General features: G+C 47.2%; 1 protein-coding gene across 3 annotated transcripts; it reads left to right on the top strand.

Annotated features, from left to right (window-relative positions):
- Nucleotides 1-109: 109 nt before the first annotated feature.
- LOC149329245 (uncharacterized) lies at nt 110-17,413 on the top strand. 3 transcript variants are annotated; one of them, XM_089560175.1, is made up of 5 exons: nt 110-724; nt 10,622-10,776; nt 13,366-13,439; nt 16,234-16,317; nt 17,144-17,413. In XM_089560175.1, exons 2-5 carry the CDS (start codon nt 10,652-10,654, stop codon nt 17,272-17,274), a joined length of 414 nt encoding a protein of 137 aa, XP_089416301.1. In that variant the 5' UTR covers nt 110-724; nt 10,622-10,651; the 3' UTR covers nt 17,275-17,413. The 3 variants fall into 3 exon arrangements, with proteins under 3 accessions (XP_089416301.1, XP_089416298.1, XP_089416300.1); XM_089560172.1 differs by lacking the exon at nt 110-724 and adding an exon at nt 3,266-5,024; XM_089560174.1 differs by lacking the exons at nt 110-724; nt 16,234-16,317 and adding an exon at nt 3,266-5,024.
- Nucleotides 17,414-17,797: the final 384 nt, after the last annotated feature.

The following is a 17,797-nucleotide window of genomic DNA, read 5'->3' on the forward strand; positions in this document are numbered from 1 at the left end:
TTTGTATCTAGCGGCCGTGGCAGAGGCAACTGCCACCACCCCGTTTCGAGGGGGACGCTCCTATCTTTCATCCATTCATCCATCCTGTTGGAGCGGAAGCTGTACCAGGGACCCTAGCTGTACTTCTCCAATGAAAAACTTCAAGGCTCAAAGTTATGTCGCTCCGAAGAATGACCTTCAAGCGGCGGAGCAGGGGGTGTGGCTGTGACGTCATACCATGTGACTCACCGCGCCTCAGCGCAGCTCCGGCGCGTGGAGCTGGCGGCGTTCGCTCGCCTTTGCAACTGCGTTGAAAAACGTGATCCAATGCTCGTCTCGCAGTTGCGCTGAACCACCTGACTCGCTTTTCATCTGATACGACAAAAAGCGCGAAGCGTTGCTTGACTTTCGGACATAGCCATGGAGGAGTCGCGCGCTAGATCCAGTGCTTCGGCTGTGTATCCTAGACGGCTGGCTGAATTTTATTATTCTTATGATCATGAACGTCTACAGGACGCGTTGGCGAAGAATAGAACGAAGAAACGCGCTAAGATTGAAGCAGAAACCGAAGAGGCTCGTCTGGAGAAGCAGCAGCGTCAACAACGGCAGAGGGAGCGGACGCTGACATTGCCTCAGCTTCGAGATTCCGCTCTGTAAACGGCGTCGGCGTTCGGTCGGGTTGAGCCTGACAGTACACGGGCCTCGAATTTCTCCTCCAAAGAAATTCAGCCGCCGCGTGCTCCAAGTAAGTGGGACTGAGCTTAGTTAATTGCTTAATTACCAAATTAGCCTAATTAGCTTTACTAGTCAGGCCATATAAATAAATAAAACCGATTAAGAAATTGGTCGAGCTCAGGAATCGAACCCCGGTCTTCGGCGTGAGAGACGAGCATGCTATCCACTCCGCCATGCCAGCTCGATGGTCTGGAATGAACAAAGGCGCGTCTAGTGAATACGGTGTCTTCACTCACTCTCATCCTCCTCCATTCCCTTCCGGCGAGGTTTAGGTGTCCACCGACAAATGAGAGACAGATACATTTCCTTTCCTCAAAAACCAATTTACCAACGAGCGAGGCGTAGAACCGAATGGGCGATGGCGTTCTATGGACTCCTTGGCAGCGTTGCAAGACGCTGTCGCGTTCCACTCTTAGGGGCGAAGCTTAACATCTTAACCACACATCAGTGACCACACTTTAGGTCAAAAAAGTGCCCCCCTGAATTTTGTGAGACAGTTACTGCGTAATTTCCTTTCCTCAAATACAATTTTCATTTTCTTCATTACGGCTCCTCTTTATGTATCTTCTTTCACTCCCACTTCCTCCCTTCCTCTACGGTGCGGTTCAGGTGTCCACCGAGATGACAGAAAATTACTGCGCCATTTCCTTTCCTCAAAAAGCGTTGCGTTCAAAGGGCAAGGCATCGCGCCGAACGGGTGGTGGCGTTCCGTGGACTCCCTGGCAGCGCTACAACGCGCTGTCTCGTTCCACTCCTAAAGGCGAAGCTTAAGCGTCATTAAGCTTAAGCAGTTAATTAGTATTCAGGCATTGATCAGTAATTAACCATTAATTAGTGATTTGTCATTACTTAGTAATTAGTACTCAATTATATGTGACGCCACCAGTGCCACAGAAACAGCGAAGGTGGTGCGGAAAACGCTTCCGCTTCTACCCACTTTAGACAGTCAAAGTGCCCCAGCCATTTTTTTCTCTCTCGTTTTGCTGGTTCTGCTATGGGCGCTTGATTTCGATGCATATAAGACATATATTAGTGTGGGCAGAAGAAAAAAATATAATGTTGCCCTGCCGGCACCGCCTAGGCCACAACGGGCTATGCATATAAGACAGACACTCTGGAACGACTGATAATAAATAGTGTATTTTCGTGCTGGTTTGCTGGAAGTATTTTCTTTGCGATATATAAATTGATCGGCTGAGCTCTAAGCTGCATTAAATCGAAGTGCCTGGTGGACAGTTCCGTAGCAAGAATACTAACCGAAAGGGGGGGGGGGGGGGGGTTATCAGGTAAAATTTCATCAGCTTGCTTTGCGCATTAGTCAGTTTCTATATATTTTTTCTGTCTAGTTTCTTTGTCTATTACAAATAAACAGTTAACGAATTAGGTTTGTCCTCATTCGACTAATAGGACTTAAAAACTAGCAACTACAATCAGGAAGACGCCATCGCGTCATATCAAGTGCGTCCAGTCAACGTTTAAGGTTTCCGATAGGAAGATTTAAATGCAAACTTGTTGATCAGTAGCTCTCAGCTGTACATATCACGACAGGTTAGTGGAACCGTTACACCGACAGAATTTCGCGCTTTTGGAACGATTTGTGCTATAGTAGGATACAACTCTAAAAAAAAAAAACAGCAGTTGCTAACACTGGGCCGCGGTCCGCGGCGTCCTGTATTACTCCGCTGGCCAATAGAAACAGTAAACGTAATCAGCTTTTTAATGTTTGACTATATCTAACAATCCACGTATCAAAATTCTAGAGCTCAACTTTTTTCTTGTGATAAGCTTCTTGCTTAGGTGAAAAGAAATGTTTAAGAAGTGGATTACTTTTTCGTCGTGGAGGGATTCTGTGCGCGGAGGCTGAATGTGGGCGGAGCTTCACTGTTGATGTAAGGTGCAAACAGGTCTGCGCTCGATCGTTCTGTCTGACTGTTTTCGTCATTGTCTTCTCGGTTCGTTGCCTTTCATCAGCAATTTGTGTAGGTTCAGTGCTAGGAGAGCGAACTCTGGCACAAGTTAGCGGAGACCAGATTCGAAACCGAGGAGCAGGCGCAAGCAGAAGGCTTCCTGTGTCCGGTGGTCGTAGTCAGCTCCCTGGTTGTTAAAATGGGAGCAGACGGTAGCAGAATGGTTTCACGTGTAGAGGCGCTAGAAAAACACCTGTTGGAGAAAATAGAGAGGGGAAAGGTAGTGGAAGATAAGTTGCGAGCGGCAGTATGACATCTGGCTAGTCATCATCATCAGCAGCCTGACTGCGCCCACTGCAAGGCAAACGCAGCTTTCCCATATTTCGCCAGTTAACCGGTCCTGCGTCAGATGTGACCTCCTTATCCCAGAAAACTTGTTAATCTCATCCGCCCACCAAATTTTCTGCCGCCCCTGCTACGCTTGCCTTCTCTTGGAATCCTGTCCGTTACCCTTAAATAGGGAGGGGGGGTTCGGTGTTAGAACACCCCCCGAAATTTTCTGAGAGCTCATTCTCTCCCTCCATTCTTTCTTTTGGCTATGCTGTTTACACATCGCAGGAATATATTAAAATGTTAAAACGAAAACCAGAGCGTGTTCATTCTAGAAAAGGCTGATGTACGTTGTCATGGCTCTATAATAGGAAGCGGAAATTTTTGCAGAAAAGAGGCACTCTTCTTCGCCACCGCACGACATATGGCACTCCTTTTAATTGTACGCACAGTTCACCCAATTAAACATACCTTTCCACGTTGGCCTACTTTCTCATCCGTTGCATTGTCCTCTAATTATAAACTATCACAAAAATAGAAAGTGTCTTTTTTATTAAAAGCGCCTCTGCGGTCAGGCGCAGGGTCACATGCATGGGGTGGAAGTTTTGAAAATTAAATGTATTCCGTTCGCAGTTGCTGACACTGTTGGAGAGCAGAAGCTTTTGTCTTAAAAAAAAAACAGCACAAAGGACGGAACAGGAAAGAGACAGCAGGACAAGCGCTCGTGCTGTTGTCAGTGTCTTGTCCCGTCCTTTGGGCTATCTTTTTTTTTTTTAAAGATTAGCCCATACCTACTAGCCTAAATGTTTTCCCTTGTGTGAAAGCTTTTCTGTTTTTGTACGCCATGTGAAAATGTTGTGAATAGCCGCGATTTTTCGCTCGAGTGTTTTTTTTTTTTTTTGTGAAAAAATGAATGTTCTTCACGAATCAAGTTCTCGGAGTTCTGTGTGCCCTCGTATTTTTATGTAGATAATACAGTGAGCGAAACAACTAGCCTTTCGACTTTTTAAGGCAGAAAAATAACAAAGATAATGTTTGGGAGCAGTGTTTCTCGTCTTTTTATTTTTTACCAGCGGCCTATAACAGCCCTCCGAAAAATATTTCTGGCTACGCCACTCACCCTTAATGACCATCGGCTATCTTGCCTTCGCATTACATGCCTCAAACACAGAATGATCAAGACGAGTGTGCCAGTCGCAACGTGTCAGCCTACCACGTGGACAGGAAGAAACGGAGGAAGTGGATGTTTGCTTCCTCCTCACAAAGATACGCTGTTAGATGCAATCTGGAAATGGGAATTCATTGCACTGCTTTCAGATGTGTGTCCATGAAACATTGCGCATGCGCACATTTAAAGCTCAATTTAGTCATTGCTCCCGAGGCGCCGCAGTTGCTCAGTGGTTATGGTGCTCGGCTGCCGACCCGAAAGACGCGGGTTCGATCCCGCGGCCGCGGCGGTTGAATTTCTTTGGAGGAGAAATTCTAGAGGCTCGTGTACGGTGCGATGTCAGTGCACGTTAAAGAACCCCAGGTGGTCGAAATTTCTGGAGCCCTCCACTACGGCGTCTCTCATAGCCTTAGTCACTTTGAGACGTCAAACCCCATAAACCAACCAACCAACCATTGCTCCCGAATATGAAGCTCAAATTTCGCAGAATAATTTTTCTTCTCAGCCTGCGCACTTTTAGGTATGTTCTTAGTGCGCTAAAATTTTCCATCTGCATGAACACGTACATGCAGCTGTTAGGGTATTGCCCTTCCGCAGGCATTGTCAGTGTTTAGAAAACAAAATCGCCTGTGACAGGCGCGATTAACATAATGGATGTGTTATTTCCGCTTCAAATTAATGCGCCTTCCCGGGTAATCTCATTTCCGCTTTGTCCGCGCATTAGCAGTTCGAAGCCACTCTCTGCTCGAGGCATTTCACGTTGGCTTATCACGATGCGTAACAACGGCGTAGTGCTGATAGTACTGATCGCTCTCTTCGCGCTAAGCCTTCCTAAAGCTGCCGGGGAGGTTTCCACGTACCCAGAAAGACGAAGCGACCTTCAGAGTTACCAAGATGCAAGCAGGGTAAGTGCATTCGTTTTCCATACAAGCTGTTTTGCGACAGGCCAGCTGATAGAGACACGAAGACTTTAACACACTGTACTGGTTTTATCTCCACCAGCAGAGCGTCAAAGATCCGCGGTCTTTCATGTCAAAAAGAAACGACGCAACCCGTGTGGGAACTCACTAATAATTCTGTAATTTCGAGTATTGCGGATTAGCGGGGGGCAGGAAAGGTGGCCCTCCTAAATAAAGAGGGTTGGTAGCTTAAAAGACCGCCCTAATAACTTTAGAACTTGCGGCAATTAGGACTACTAGAAGTCTGTGTAAAAGGAAGTTCCTGTAACGCACTGGAAAAAATTTTTTGGATACAATGGCTGAAAGAGCAAAGCGTTTCGCCTATGTTGCATACTAGAACGAGACTTGAAAAGTGCGTTCGCGCAGTCTTCTTCTTTTAGATGAAAATAAAGTCAGCTTTCTCTATAGTCAAGATTCGAAGCCGCTTCCCAGCTCTCACCCGCCGTGCTCGTCTCAAGAGGCGACGGTCTTTTGAGCTTCAGGCCTTCGAAGAGGCCCTCCCCTCACCCGCCGTGCTCGAACTCGCTGACCGGCGGTCTGTTGGGGTGTGCCTGCCGGGCACCATGGAGGACTGCTAGGACGCCCGACCAACAGTTTCCCTCGTTTATTGCATCTCGATTTCCCCAAAACACCAAGACCAGTCATTAAATAGCCTCGCTAGACAAAGAACATCCAACCTCGCCAATCAGGCGCGAGGTTCATGCATCTGGGCGGAACCAAACGTTTCGTCACAGTTTCTCCTCGCAATCGCACGCACTGCACCAATCACGACTCTCTTCGCACTCTCCCGCGGTCGTCACGCACTACGCAGTGTTCGGAGTCCGCGGCTTGCATTCCGCGCACCACTGCCGAAGCCAGGCGATTCTTGCATCCCAAGGAACGGGGTTCTTGTTACCCGCCGTTCATTTCCCGCGCGTAGTCCCGCCGCCAGAAGCTGTTGTTAATCGCACTCGCCGCCACGCGGAGAGCGCGCCGTCGCCTTACGCCCGGGCAGCACATGTTGCGTCGAAGAGCGTAAACGGCCGCAGCAAGATGCACTTGAACCACTTGAGCCATGCGTGCCGACGCCGCCGACGCTCCAAGGTTCGCGGGAAGCGCTGCCGGCCCCCAGACGAACCGCAAGGCGCGCACCGCAACAACCGCTCTCGAGTAAACCGAGTCGCAGCGACGTTCGCTGGAATGTGCGGCTGGCCCAGGTGCTTGCGTCTACCCCTGACCGCCGCCGGCGCATTCGAAGGGGAACTCGCAGTCTTCTTAGGTTCCGATGACGCACGTCGCGTTGAGGAGCGCGACATCTATCTTTTTAGTTACTCGTGTACAAGCCCCACCAGCAGATATAGCGGCCATTATTTCATGGTACTGGCAGTGCAAAACTAGTTCTCCAAAGTCGACAGGGCCGCCGCCACACTCTCCTAGAGGCATCGGCCAGCATTTCTGAGGATTTTCAGTTGAGTAAAATATTGCTGGCAGTGGAAACTGCAAGGCAATCTTGCAAGGCTTCATCGTAGGACACGCCCTACTCATGAAAAATAAGACTGACTGAAGTTTAATGCATCGATCAAACTTTTGTCTCTCTGTATGGCTGGAGCTTGTTTTGTGGCAGGTATATATATATATATATATATATATATATATATATATATATATATATATATATATATATATATATATATACCTGCCACAGCCAGAGAAACCAAGGGACTCAGGGATTTTAATTTATTTATTTTGTGGTGTTGATCAATTTAGAATATTACTCAATATGTTATCGCTTCAAGCTAATTGATTAGAAAAGCAGAAGAAAAAGCAACCACATGCCGCCGCCGATGGGATCCGAGCCCACGAGCTCCAAATTACGCGTCCGGTGTTCTACCAACTGAGCTACGGCGGTGGCTGTCAAATCTTCTGCTTTCGGAGGCATTTATGTTTACAAGTGACCTAACCTTGAGAGTGTTCTTCAGCGCCACCCACATTCATAAGTGGCGGACGTAGTACGTCCTGAGTTACCGCAGGTGTGACGTAGAACGTCATCGAACGGCGAGGGTGGAAGCTGTGTGAGAACCCTCTTATGCTTCGTATGGCGTCAAGGCCGCCAGAACCGAGGCCCTCACTCCTAGGGCTAGGTTGGCAATACGCTTGAAGAAAACAGACATGGTGAAGAAACGGTACTTTTCTTAACGTTTCGACCTTCAGACGAGGGCTGGTCCCCGGCCGAAACGTCAAGGAAAGTACAGTGTTACTTCGCTACGTTTGTTTTCCTACAGTGTGTGCGTGTGTGTGTATCTCCTGACACGTTGGGCAGGTTGGTAAGTATGTGTACATACACGCGCACACACAACCAGGCCCGCCGCAGTGGCTCAGCGGTTATGGTGCTCGCCTGCTGACCCGAAAGACGCGGGTTCGATCCCGGCCGCAGCGGCCGAATTTCGATGAAGGCGAAATTCTAGAGGCCCGTGTGCTGTGCGATGTCAGTGCACCCCAGGTGGTCGAAAATTCCGGAGCCCTTCACTACGGCGTCCCTCATAGCCTGGGTCGCTTCGGGACGTTAAACCCTAATAAACTAAACTAAACTAAACTAAACTACACTAAACACTTAGCAACCTGCCCACTGTGTCAGGCGGAAGTTAATCATGAAAGTGAGCATAGTGGTGTTCTGGGCCAGTTGGTAAAGCATGTTTAAGGGAGGTGTAGCGCGAAAAAAGACAGGGACGAGAGAGACACAGGACCAGCGCTAGCTTACAACTGAAAAATATGAACCGAATTCCCGAGCTCGAGGAACCAAACGCGCATGCCCAGCAACAACTGATTAGATGAATTAGATCTTTCCGCTTCATCTAATCAGTTGTTGCTGGGCATGCTCGTTTGGTTCCTCGAGCTCGGGAATTCGGTTTTCAGTTGTAAGTTAGTGCTGGTCCTGTGTCTTGTGTCTCTCTCGTCCCTGTCTTTTTTCGCGCTACGCCTCCGCTAAAAATAATCATGAAAGGCTGCTCGGGAAGAGCAACCTGGGTCGCAACCCAACCCGAGTCCCACCGATGGCACCACCTGCCACAGAAGGGCAGTGGTGCATCGCTTGACCTCTGCACCACTGCGCCTGCCAGGTATCTGTGAATGTACAGAATGACCAATTCCGCATATATGGACCTTAACTGATTATCGCTATCCGAACAACTGCCATCCGGGAACTCTGGATGTGAACACCGGAACCGATGTGAAAAATCGATATGCTATTAGACCTAATTCGCATTTCGCCCAACTACGGTATCGACAATATTTTTTTTCTCTCTCAGAGATCAGTCGAGATCAATGCAAAGGAGAAAGTTTGATTTCAAACCATTGATAGTATATTAAATGATGGATTGTGTCACTGTGAAAGTTCGCCATGTTACACCAATAATTTCTTCGTAATGCGCTGGTTTGTATTCCGCTGAGGAACGGCAAGAGTAGGACCAATTTATTGGAAGCGCATTCGTGAGGAACTCAGCACCGATATCTAAGTGGTTGTAACTTATTGCGCATCACAGTCGCTCTTACGCGCCCTTTTGAGGTCGGTTCATTGCCTTTGAGAATTATCTGGGAATGCATTGAAAATGCGTTATATTGAGAGAGAGAGAGAGAGAGAGAGAGAGAGACTCTTTAATGAAGAGCAGAGAATTTAGCCAGCGTTTAAAAATCGCTGGCATGCTACTCTGCGTAGGGAGGGGAATTTGGGAGATAAAGACAGAAGGAGAGCAGCGTGGAAGAGGTAAAAAAAAAAAGAACGAAGACAAAATGCGGCCATGAATTGGGTACTAAGGATGCAATGGCGAGTAATGATGGAAGCTATGGAATGATGGAGTGCATAGTCCGTCAAATGGGCTGACGAAGTTCACTGCAAGAAGAATGCATGAAGGTTACGTGCAAGTGAATTTAAAGCTTATCGAGATGTCCAATGTCTTTTAAATATGTGAATAGAAAGTTCATTGCAAGTCTCTGTAGCCTAAGGCAGGCTAAGGGACCTAAAACTTTGTCCATTGTTAGGGGCACTGAGGAGAGCTTCTGCATGCAATGTTCATAGTACGCACGCTCGTTAGCATACGCAGGGCACTCAAGCAAGATATGCTGCACAGTTTCTATCGCGGCACAGTTGTCACAGTACGGCAGAATTGAAATCATCGTAGAGTCTATGTAACCAAACGCTTAAACGGCAATTGCACCACTATTTGAGAATTCCGCGAAATTCAAAGATTCCAATCTGCATAAGCTGTAGGCAAAGCATGCGCTAGCATTTAAAATAGTGACGTAATCGACGATTTAATTCTATGCTTCTCTTCAAAGCGCCGGAGGAGTGCGGGAAATTTCGGTGTGACGTCACGGAAGGTAACATTTCAAACTACCACTGCTGTCAACTACACCCTGCCGCGCCTTGTCTCATGCTGCCAAACAACTCTGGGCGGGCTTTGCCTTAGGTGACCCTGTTTTGTTTCCTTCAAAGTAAGCGTTTATGCATTGGAAATGTACCGGTACCTTCGATGACGTCATCATGCGCCCCCCACTTGGCGCTGTGCGTTGCGGAGAAGCTTGAAGGCCATCGTAATTTCAATCGTCGATTACGTCGCGATTTTAAATGCTAGTCCAAAAGGACTTCGCATGCTTTACCGGCAAGTTTCACGCATTAGATCCTTTTAAAGTACTATGCAACGAATTAAAAGCAACTTGTAAATGTTTTCAATAATTAGAAATGATGCTAAGAAGCATTCACACCAAGTATGAGTCTTCGGAACTTAACCGGCAATTTATTATGCATTTTTAAAAACCGCGTTTTTTAAAATTCGCGGGTCGATTGGTGTCTTCGTAGGGACCGACTTTGAAACTAAAATCAGGAAAATAGACGTCACTAGTACCGTGATGTCGGCAGGCCACCACACGTTGTCATTCGCTGGAGCCACGACAGCCCCGACGTCACGGGAACGCTTCCGGTAGCCGTGAAATCGTCTGCTCGAGCCGCCGCGCGACCCCCTCGGGCAAGCGCGAGCCAGGGCATTGCCTTCACGAATATGTTTTTAATTTACCTCTGCCGCCTCTTTCGGTCGGAAGTTCGGGAACCACTCGCAGTGCCTTTGTCGCAGTGACAAGCAAATAAATTTGGCGTGCGCCGCGATCCAGGAAGGCGAAGAGAGACCGGAGAGACGCTGCTGCTGGGGTGCTGGGTGCGACAACCGGAAGTCGCAAACCGAACGTCAGCGAATGACGTATTCATGGGCGGTGCCCAGTCCAAGAGCTGTTTTCTTTATTTTTTCTTGGTGCTCCGCGCGTACGAGTTGAGGGGGGAGAGGAGGAGCGTGATTTTTAATCGCCTATAACTTCGTTGTTATTGATGCTAGCTCAAAAATTCTTGCGCTGGAGTGACGAGTGATGACATGCCTATCTCTCGTTTGCTTTACGTAATCGCAATTAATTTATTGCGCAGTCGCTTTAAGCTCGTCGACCAAACGTGTAATACGGAAGTCTCTGCAGCGAACTGTAGTGCTCTGTCAATTTGAGCGCCTTTTTTTTTTTCCCACGCGCAGTGTTATCCTGACGTCGGAGAGTGGTACCTGATGTACAGAAACTACTACTACGACCCTGACTTTGGTGGAGCGGCTAAATGCGTCAAGTACCAAAGATACGGCGCGTACGAGAACTTCAGCACTCCGGTCGTGCTGACATTCCCAGATGGCGCTGTGTAAGCATTTTTCGAGCAAACCGTGTCGTCTTCTCCAGTGAAGCGATTGAACGTGTCTACCTCTCTAATGCTTGACGTTTGTTACCATAAAAGAATATTCAAATAATACGCACTGTCCAGCTCACTAAAAGATAACCAAACTTGGAAATGAAATTTGGAGATATTTTTTTTCATCACATCTGTCCTGCTCGACGGTCATCTGGAACATCTTCTGAAAACGTTGTCGACGACAATAACTTCACGTAAAGGCTTTTGATTCACATAAGGGTAATCTTATTATGACCTAGCTCTTTTTTATTTTTTAGATGTAGAGCCTAGAGGTTCTTTAACGTGGCACCTATCATTTTCCTTTCCACTGCTCGCTGCGTTGTCCTTAAGCTGAACTCTCTTAGTTAGCCGCCACATTTCTGCCTCATAGGTGAGTACCGGTAAGATGAGTACTGGTAAGAGTGGGTGAGAGAACAAACGCGGGTTAGTGATATCCTAGTCAAACTCATGGCGAAGAAATGGGCTTGGGCAGGGCATGTAACGCGAAGGCAAGGTAACCGCTGGTGCTTGAGGGTAACAGAGTGGGTTTTAAGACAAGGCAAGCGTAGCAGGGCGTGGCAGAAAGTTAGGTGGGCGTATCAGATTGAGAAGTTTGCGGGGATACGATAACTACAGCTGGCAAAGGACAGGGTTGATTGGAGAGACATGGGAGAGGCCTTTGCCCTGCAGTGGGCATAGTCAGGCTGATGGCGATGATGATGAGATCTAGAGGAAGTAAACATTATTGAGGCGCTTTCCATAGTTTAGCCAGCATGCTTGTAGAGCTGGATAAGTATTTACCGTATGTGCATTTCTAAAACTCGATATTACGCATGGTGCGGACCGCTGTGGGTGTGAACTATATGATTTAAATTTATACGATAGTTTTGTCAGAGTCAAGGAATTCAAGCGTGACTCGAAGTAAGAAAAAATGGCAATAGACTGCGGCTGGAATGTTTTGCGGTGCTAAATAGCACAGAAAAATCAGCTCAGATATGCAATTAATTTAGTAAAACAACCTTTTGAGCAAGTTGGTTGCTTAGCTTGGACGTAACTGCAGTGCGAGAAAAAGGACAACCACAAGGGAAGAAAACAATCAAGACACGAACAGACGCTGCACTCACAACTGATTTATTTCACCAATGCATGGGAAATATAAATGCTTCGCCGCGCATGCGCCCAAAATACAGAAGGAAGGAAAAGAAGGAAATACACTTGCCAACGACAACTTAGAAAATTTTTACATAGTGTGATACATCTTATCTTTTGGCAGAGAAAAGGCCGTATTCAGATCTGTGCAAGTGAATTGAGGTATCACATAACTATCGCTCCTTTTCTTTATATCGTATGCTTCCAGTACAGGAGCAGTTTTGATCTTTGCTTTTTCCCAGAATCCTTGCACTATCAAAAATGCGTCGAAAATTCACTGCAAGACCTGCAATGCTCAAAATTCCGTCCGTTCTTCCTTGTATTCTATGCGCATGCTGGGCGGAGCATTTTTATTTCGCGTGCATTGGTGAAATAAATCACTTGTGAGCAGAGCGTTTGTCCGTGCCTTGAGTGTTTTCTTCCCTTGTGGTTGTCTTTTCTATTCGCGCTGCATTATGTCCATGCTTCGATGTGCGGACAGTGAAAAAAAAAAACAACTTACTTTCAGCCAGAATTCGCTTTCGTGGACAATACACAGGGTGCGGACTACAGAAGCAAAAAAATAATTCTAAGCTAATATTTGCCCCTGCGGACTATGCATAGGGTGCGGACTATAACCCGGATATTACGGTACATGAGCCTCAACTCATTCCTGCCAGCCTCTTTTTGCCCTCGATCCGCCTCATTTCTGTGCGCTGTTTCTTCACTTGCTTTTAAGGAAAGGCTGCGTTAATTCCGGCTGTGCTTCTGACATCGAATTTAATTCTCAATAGAATGCACAAGCTCCCATTTCCCCCAAATGAAAGAAACCGTTTACGCGAGTAGAACGCAGCACACCATAGTCAGGTACAACTCAGGAACGAAGCGGCTTTCCCCCGTCAAAGGACCCCCCCCTTCCAGCCAATGGCGTCGGCCGGTTCTCATGACCCTGCTAGCCTGACAATGCAGGGAGTGGCAGGTGAAAGGGGACAGTCCCCTATTTTTTTTTCGGCTTAGCGCTCATAAAAATTTAATCTCACCCTACAAGAACAATGCAGGAGTCAAATGGTTAGCCTAACCATAGTGTGCAGTGAAGATCAGCTGAAGACCAGTGTGACCGCAAACGGCGCTTTCATGGCTAATTTTACGACCAGGTGACCAAAGTTGATGCTTCAATTCCACGTCGCTCTTGCAGAAATACCTAGCTTGAGGATTTATCTTGTACCGTGAAACGTCATTGCGTCCTAGATCGACAGTACCTGTATAGGTTAGCATTATTACAATTTAGACCAAATATACACTGTAGTTATAGCCGCATGTTTTATTTATCTTTCGAAATGTTTTGGTAATTTCCACGTGGTCAAAGCGACGTAGGTGTCCAACACCCATTAAAGATAAGCATAATGCATTACGTTTCTTTTTCTACCGTTTCAGGCGTGGACGCTTTTCCATGAGTTCATCTGAATGCTACGCAACTAAAGATGCCGTCACATTCGTTCGCGACGACAGTAAGTGCCATAACGTTGCGTCTTTCATATTCCTTATGAATAATAAGTACATGAAATGTTAGCACTCGTGAGATTCGTCTTCTTTTCAAGAAACGTGAAGTGATTCATCATTTGGGAAAAGAAATTACCGGCTTTCCAACAGAGACAACGCCAAAATATTCCTGGTGGGGTGGCGCGAAGCACAATGCAGGGCAGAAGGGCTGCAGCCATTTTTGGATTAAAAAAGTCCAAAACATGTTTCAAATAGACCCCCCCCCCCCCCCCCCCCCCCCTGAGCTATCCCTCCAAAGGTAACCCAGAAATACACCCCTAGTAGGCATTAAGCCATTATGACATTGGTCTTCATAAAAATAAATGAACACAATGCAGTTGTAAGAGTTGAACATGCCAGTGAGGGTGCCAATGCGGTCTGCAGTATCATATGAGATGCCCTCGTCAGGGTCTGAACGAAGCGCTCGACACATTTTAAAGCAAATATCGTTAAGGGCCCCGTTACCCACAAAATCCGGTGTCAGCGTTGTCGGCGTTGTAGGCGAAAAATCACGAGCATGACTCTGACAGGTGGTCCCCAGAGAACAACTTAGGTGGCAGGTGGGGCCACCTAGGTCACGTGACCTTGCGGACTAGGGACAACCTGCCAACCGAATTGTGAGAAAACTGCCCACCGTGGCAGGTGGCAGTTAAATTAATGATTGGTCACTCGGGAAGAGCAACCTTGGCCGCACAAGGCCCATCCACTGGGAGCACCTGCCATCGCAGGGCAGTGACGCATCGCTTAACCGCTGCACCACTGAGCCAGGAGGGGTGTGAGGACTGCCAGGGATCCATGAATGTAAAGTAGAGAGTGACCGTCTGAGTATATGGGAATTAACCCGTTACGCTATCACGTCACACCCTTAAGGCGGAGCTTAAGTGTGCTGTCCAATATTTCTGTATTTCAGCAAATTTCGGGGGTCGCGAGTACACCCGCCGCGTCTCTTTGGCGCCATAACTGCTGTTAGAGCAGCTTGCTCTCCTCAGCTCCTGGCTGTTTTTGTCAGCGTGCAGAAAACGCACATTTAAGAGCGCAGCCCTTTGGCGCCCGTTCCTGCGTTTCGCGGCGTCACCGTTGTCCCTAGTAACCAGCTCCGCAGCCGGGGCAGTGCGCCGCTCTAGCTGCGCGCGCTCCTGGCGCCATCTCGCGCACGGCCAAGCCGAAACGCATAGCCGCCGCTATGCGCCGCTATAGAGACACACCGAGCAGTTCTGGACAAGGGCATTTTGCAACGAGAAAGAGTCTATGAATGCACTTTTTTTCATATATTGCAAGATTTTCACTATAACAATCAATGTATCCGCAGGTCGCTCGACTTGCAGTCTTGCATTTTTATTTTCCTATTAACGTCTTTGCTGTCGTCAAAGGCGTTCTCTATTGGTTTTATATGGCAGTCTTAACTGTTCGACGCGAGCGATGGCAAAAAACTTTAAAAGATTTTGCTACGCATCGAAAGAATGAACCATTACCTTCAATATTATATTCAAATATTCAAAATTTTTGTCTAAAAATGATGGACGTGATCACGGGCGATTGCTGAGAAAACTAAGCAGGGAAGATAGCGTATAGAAGTGAGTGAGGGTGACGCTCACTACTCAGGATGGCCGTACGCTTCGCGGAAAGTGCCCCGAGACAGTAGAAGCTTCTCCTTTGTAACAAGGCAATTAACTTGGCGCCACATATTGGTACGGCATTGTATTGGTACACATTGTACGGCATTGGTGCAGGAGAAAAGGCTCCTACTTGTTGGAGAGAGGGGTGGTTGTTAAGGGAGACTGGCGCAAAAAAGCATGAGGGCAAAGACTATCGAACACCCAGACGTGGCGTGTCTGCTTCGGACATGCGACACACTTCTTCCATAGGCAACATCCTCACGAAGAAGCACATCATGCTCGGTAAAGAACTTTATCAGACATAAAAACTGAAAAAAAAAATGTTAGAAACACTCTCAGGCTGTGTAACCATCGCAACGGCCCTCTAGAAAACTGTGCGATTGCTTCTGGGCTGAGAATTCAGAAATTCAGCCTGAGAACAGAAAAATCGAAGCACAGAGTCGGCATTACTTTCACGATTAGTCAGATGGAAAAATAAAAATATCAGGTTACGTCACAAGCCAGTGGCTGTAAGCTTGTGCTCATGTCGGTAATGCATAGGACTCATAGTTGCCACATCCTGTTATTTTGAAGAGAAAAAGATTCTTATATATTTGTGTTATGGTGCTCTCAGTTGTAGCGAAAGAGTTTGGTTTGGTTTATTGGGGTTTAAAGTCCCAAAGCAACTCAGGCTATAAGGGACGCCGTTGTGAAGGGCTCCGGAAATTTTGACCACCTGGGGTTCTTTAACGTGCACTGACATCGCACATTACACGGGCCTCTAGAATTTCGCCTCCATCGAAATTCAGCCGCCGCGGCCGGGATCGACCCCGCGACTTTCGGGCCAGCAGTCGAGCGCCGTAACCACTGAGCCACACAGGCGGCGTGTGTAGCGAAAGAGTAACTAATAAGAGTATAGTTTTGCTGTATATCCTACACACATAATAGCTGAATGTTTTATAACGTGGAGCAGAAAGCGCATGGCTTTTGTGCTCGTTTTGAACGATGTAGTGACAGGCAGCAGTCAAGGAACACTCACGGACATTAGGACCCCATTAATCCTATCGTTACGTAAATTTTTGAGCCAATGACCTTGAATTTTGCATGAAAGGGGACATATTTTTTTGTTTTATAACAGTGAAAAAGTATATATATTATGTGCTTTCAGAAAGTACAGCATCGCTAATGTTTTATATAATATACACGGATTGTGAGATCTGCTCCATCCTTCGTCATCCATATGCTGGCAATGGTGAGTATGCTGTTCCTAGTCTACGTACTAGGACCGTCCGCTACTAACCAAATGTTCTTTGCTCAAAGCGGCGTCTGGTCGTATTTTCCGAAATCTTATACGTTGAAAAGCCATTCCATGCTGATTTCGCTCACTACTTTGGAATAAATTTCAGGAAGAGAGACTATTTTTAAGATATACTAGTAGCATTATTCCTAGATGGATTATACAAGAGATAAAACTATACATGCATATGATAATATATGTATATATGCTTCAAATATATGCTCAATGCTAAATAAGATGTGAACCGGCATAACTGGCCGACTGAAAGTGGATACTGTCTGTTTAGTATTTGTTATTAATTTTTAGCGTATGTTACGACCAATTTGGATGTCATGTAGCGCTGACTGCACACGGAAGTTTTTGCTGGTATTAAGTCGAAAGCCTTTAATGGCTCATGCTCGTGGTGTCCTTCCGTGCTCGCGGTGTCCGTCCGTGCGCTGGAATCGTGCCAACTGTGGCCTCTCCTCCGCGCAGCGGCGCAACCTCCTGCCCTCCTTAGCAACCGGCGCGCCGGTGGGGGGCGCAGCTGTGCATAGCAACCGTGACGTCACACAGTAACGGTAGAACGAGCGCGCGTGCGTAGGCGGTGGCAGCTACATCGCCGCTCATTCCCCAGACGTTTCGTTGCAGTCGAGTGAGACACATGGCTCCGAAGCGGCGCAGTGATTCCGCGCCAAGCGTTCGGGGAATCGGCAATGGGTTGACCACAATGCTTTTGCCAAGCACACTTTAGAACTTCCAAAGTGTCTTCGGTATTTTTTTAATCGCTGGAAATGCGCAGGTTACGGCTGTTCATACTGGCGCCGCACTAGCACTCTGGACCAGCCGGACGACTGCTGCAAATTCATCTACGACCAGAACTGTGGGACGTCGCCGAAGTACCAAAAGTACGACTCTTCATGCCCACTTTAGGCACGGAAGCGCCCTGCGATGGACACGACACCTCGCCTCGATGGATTCTTGTCAAAAAGTTTTCGTTAACTGAATGTAATATGCACTACGGTGCAGTTGCTTTTCTGCAAAGACGCATTGAAACGAGAGGAATCGTTAACATTTGATTGCACAATAAACCAAACAAGTGCACTGAGATGTATTGCTGTGGCGTTCTGATTTGTCGACGTTTTTGTCCATGTTATGCTGGCGAGTACGTGAAGCAAATAAAAGATGGAATCGTAACATACCTCTACTTGGAGGTTCCTTACAGGGAGACTCAGTGCATGCTATGGTTTGGTTTGGTTTATGGGTGTTTAACGTCCCAAAGGGACTCAGGTATGAGGGACGCCGTAGTGAAGGGCTCCGGAAATTTCGACCACCTGGGTTTCTTTAACGTACACAGACATCGCACAGTGCACAGGCCTCTGGAATTTCATCTCCATCGAAATTCGACCGCCGAGGCTTGGATCCAACCCTCGTCTTTGTCAGTGCATCCTATGAT

Source organism: Amblyomma mixtum, chromosome 9, assembly GCF_055824585.1.
Source record: "Amblyomma mixtum isolate Tamu chromosome 9, ASM5582458v1, whole genome shotgun sequence".
In the NCBI taxonomy this organism is placed as follows: Eukaryota; Metazoa; Arthropoda; class Arachnida; order Ixodida; family Ixodidae; genus Amblyomma; species Amblyomma mixtum.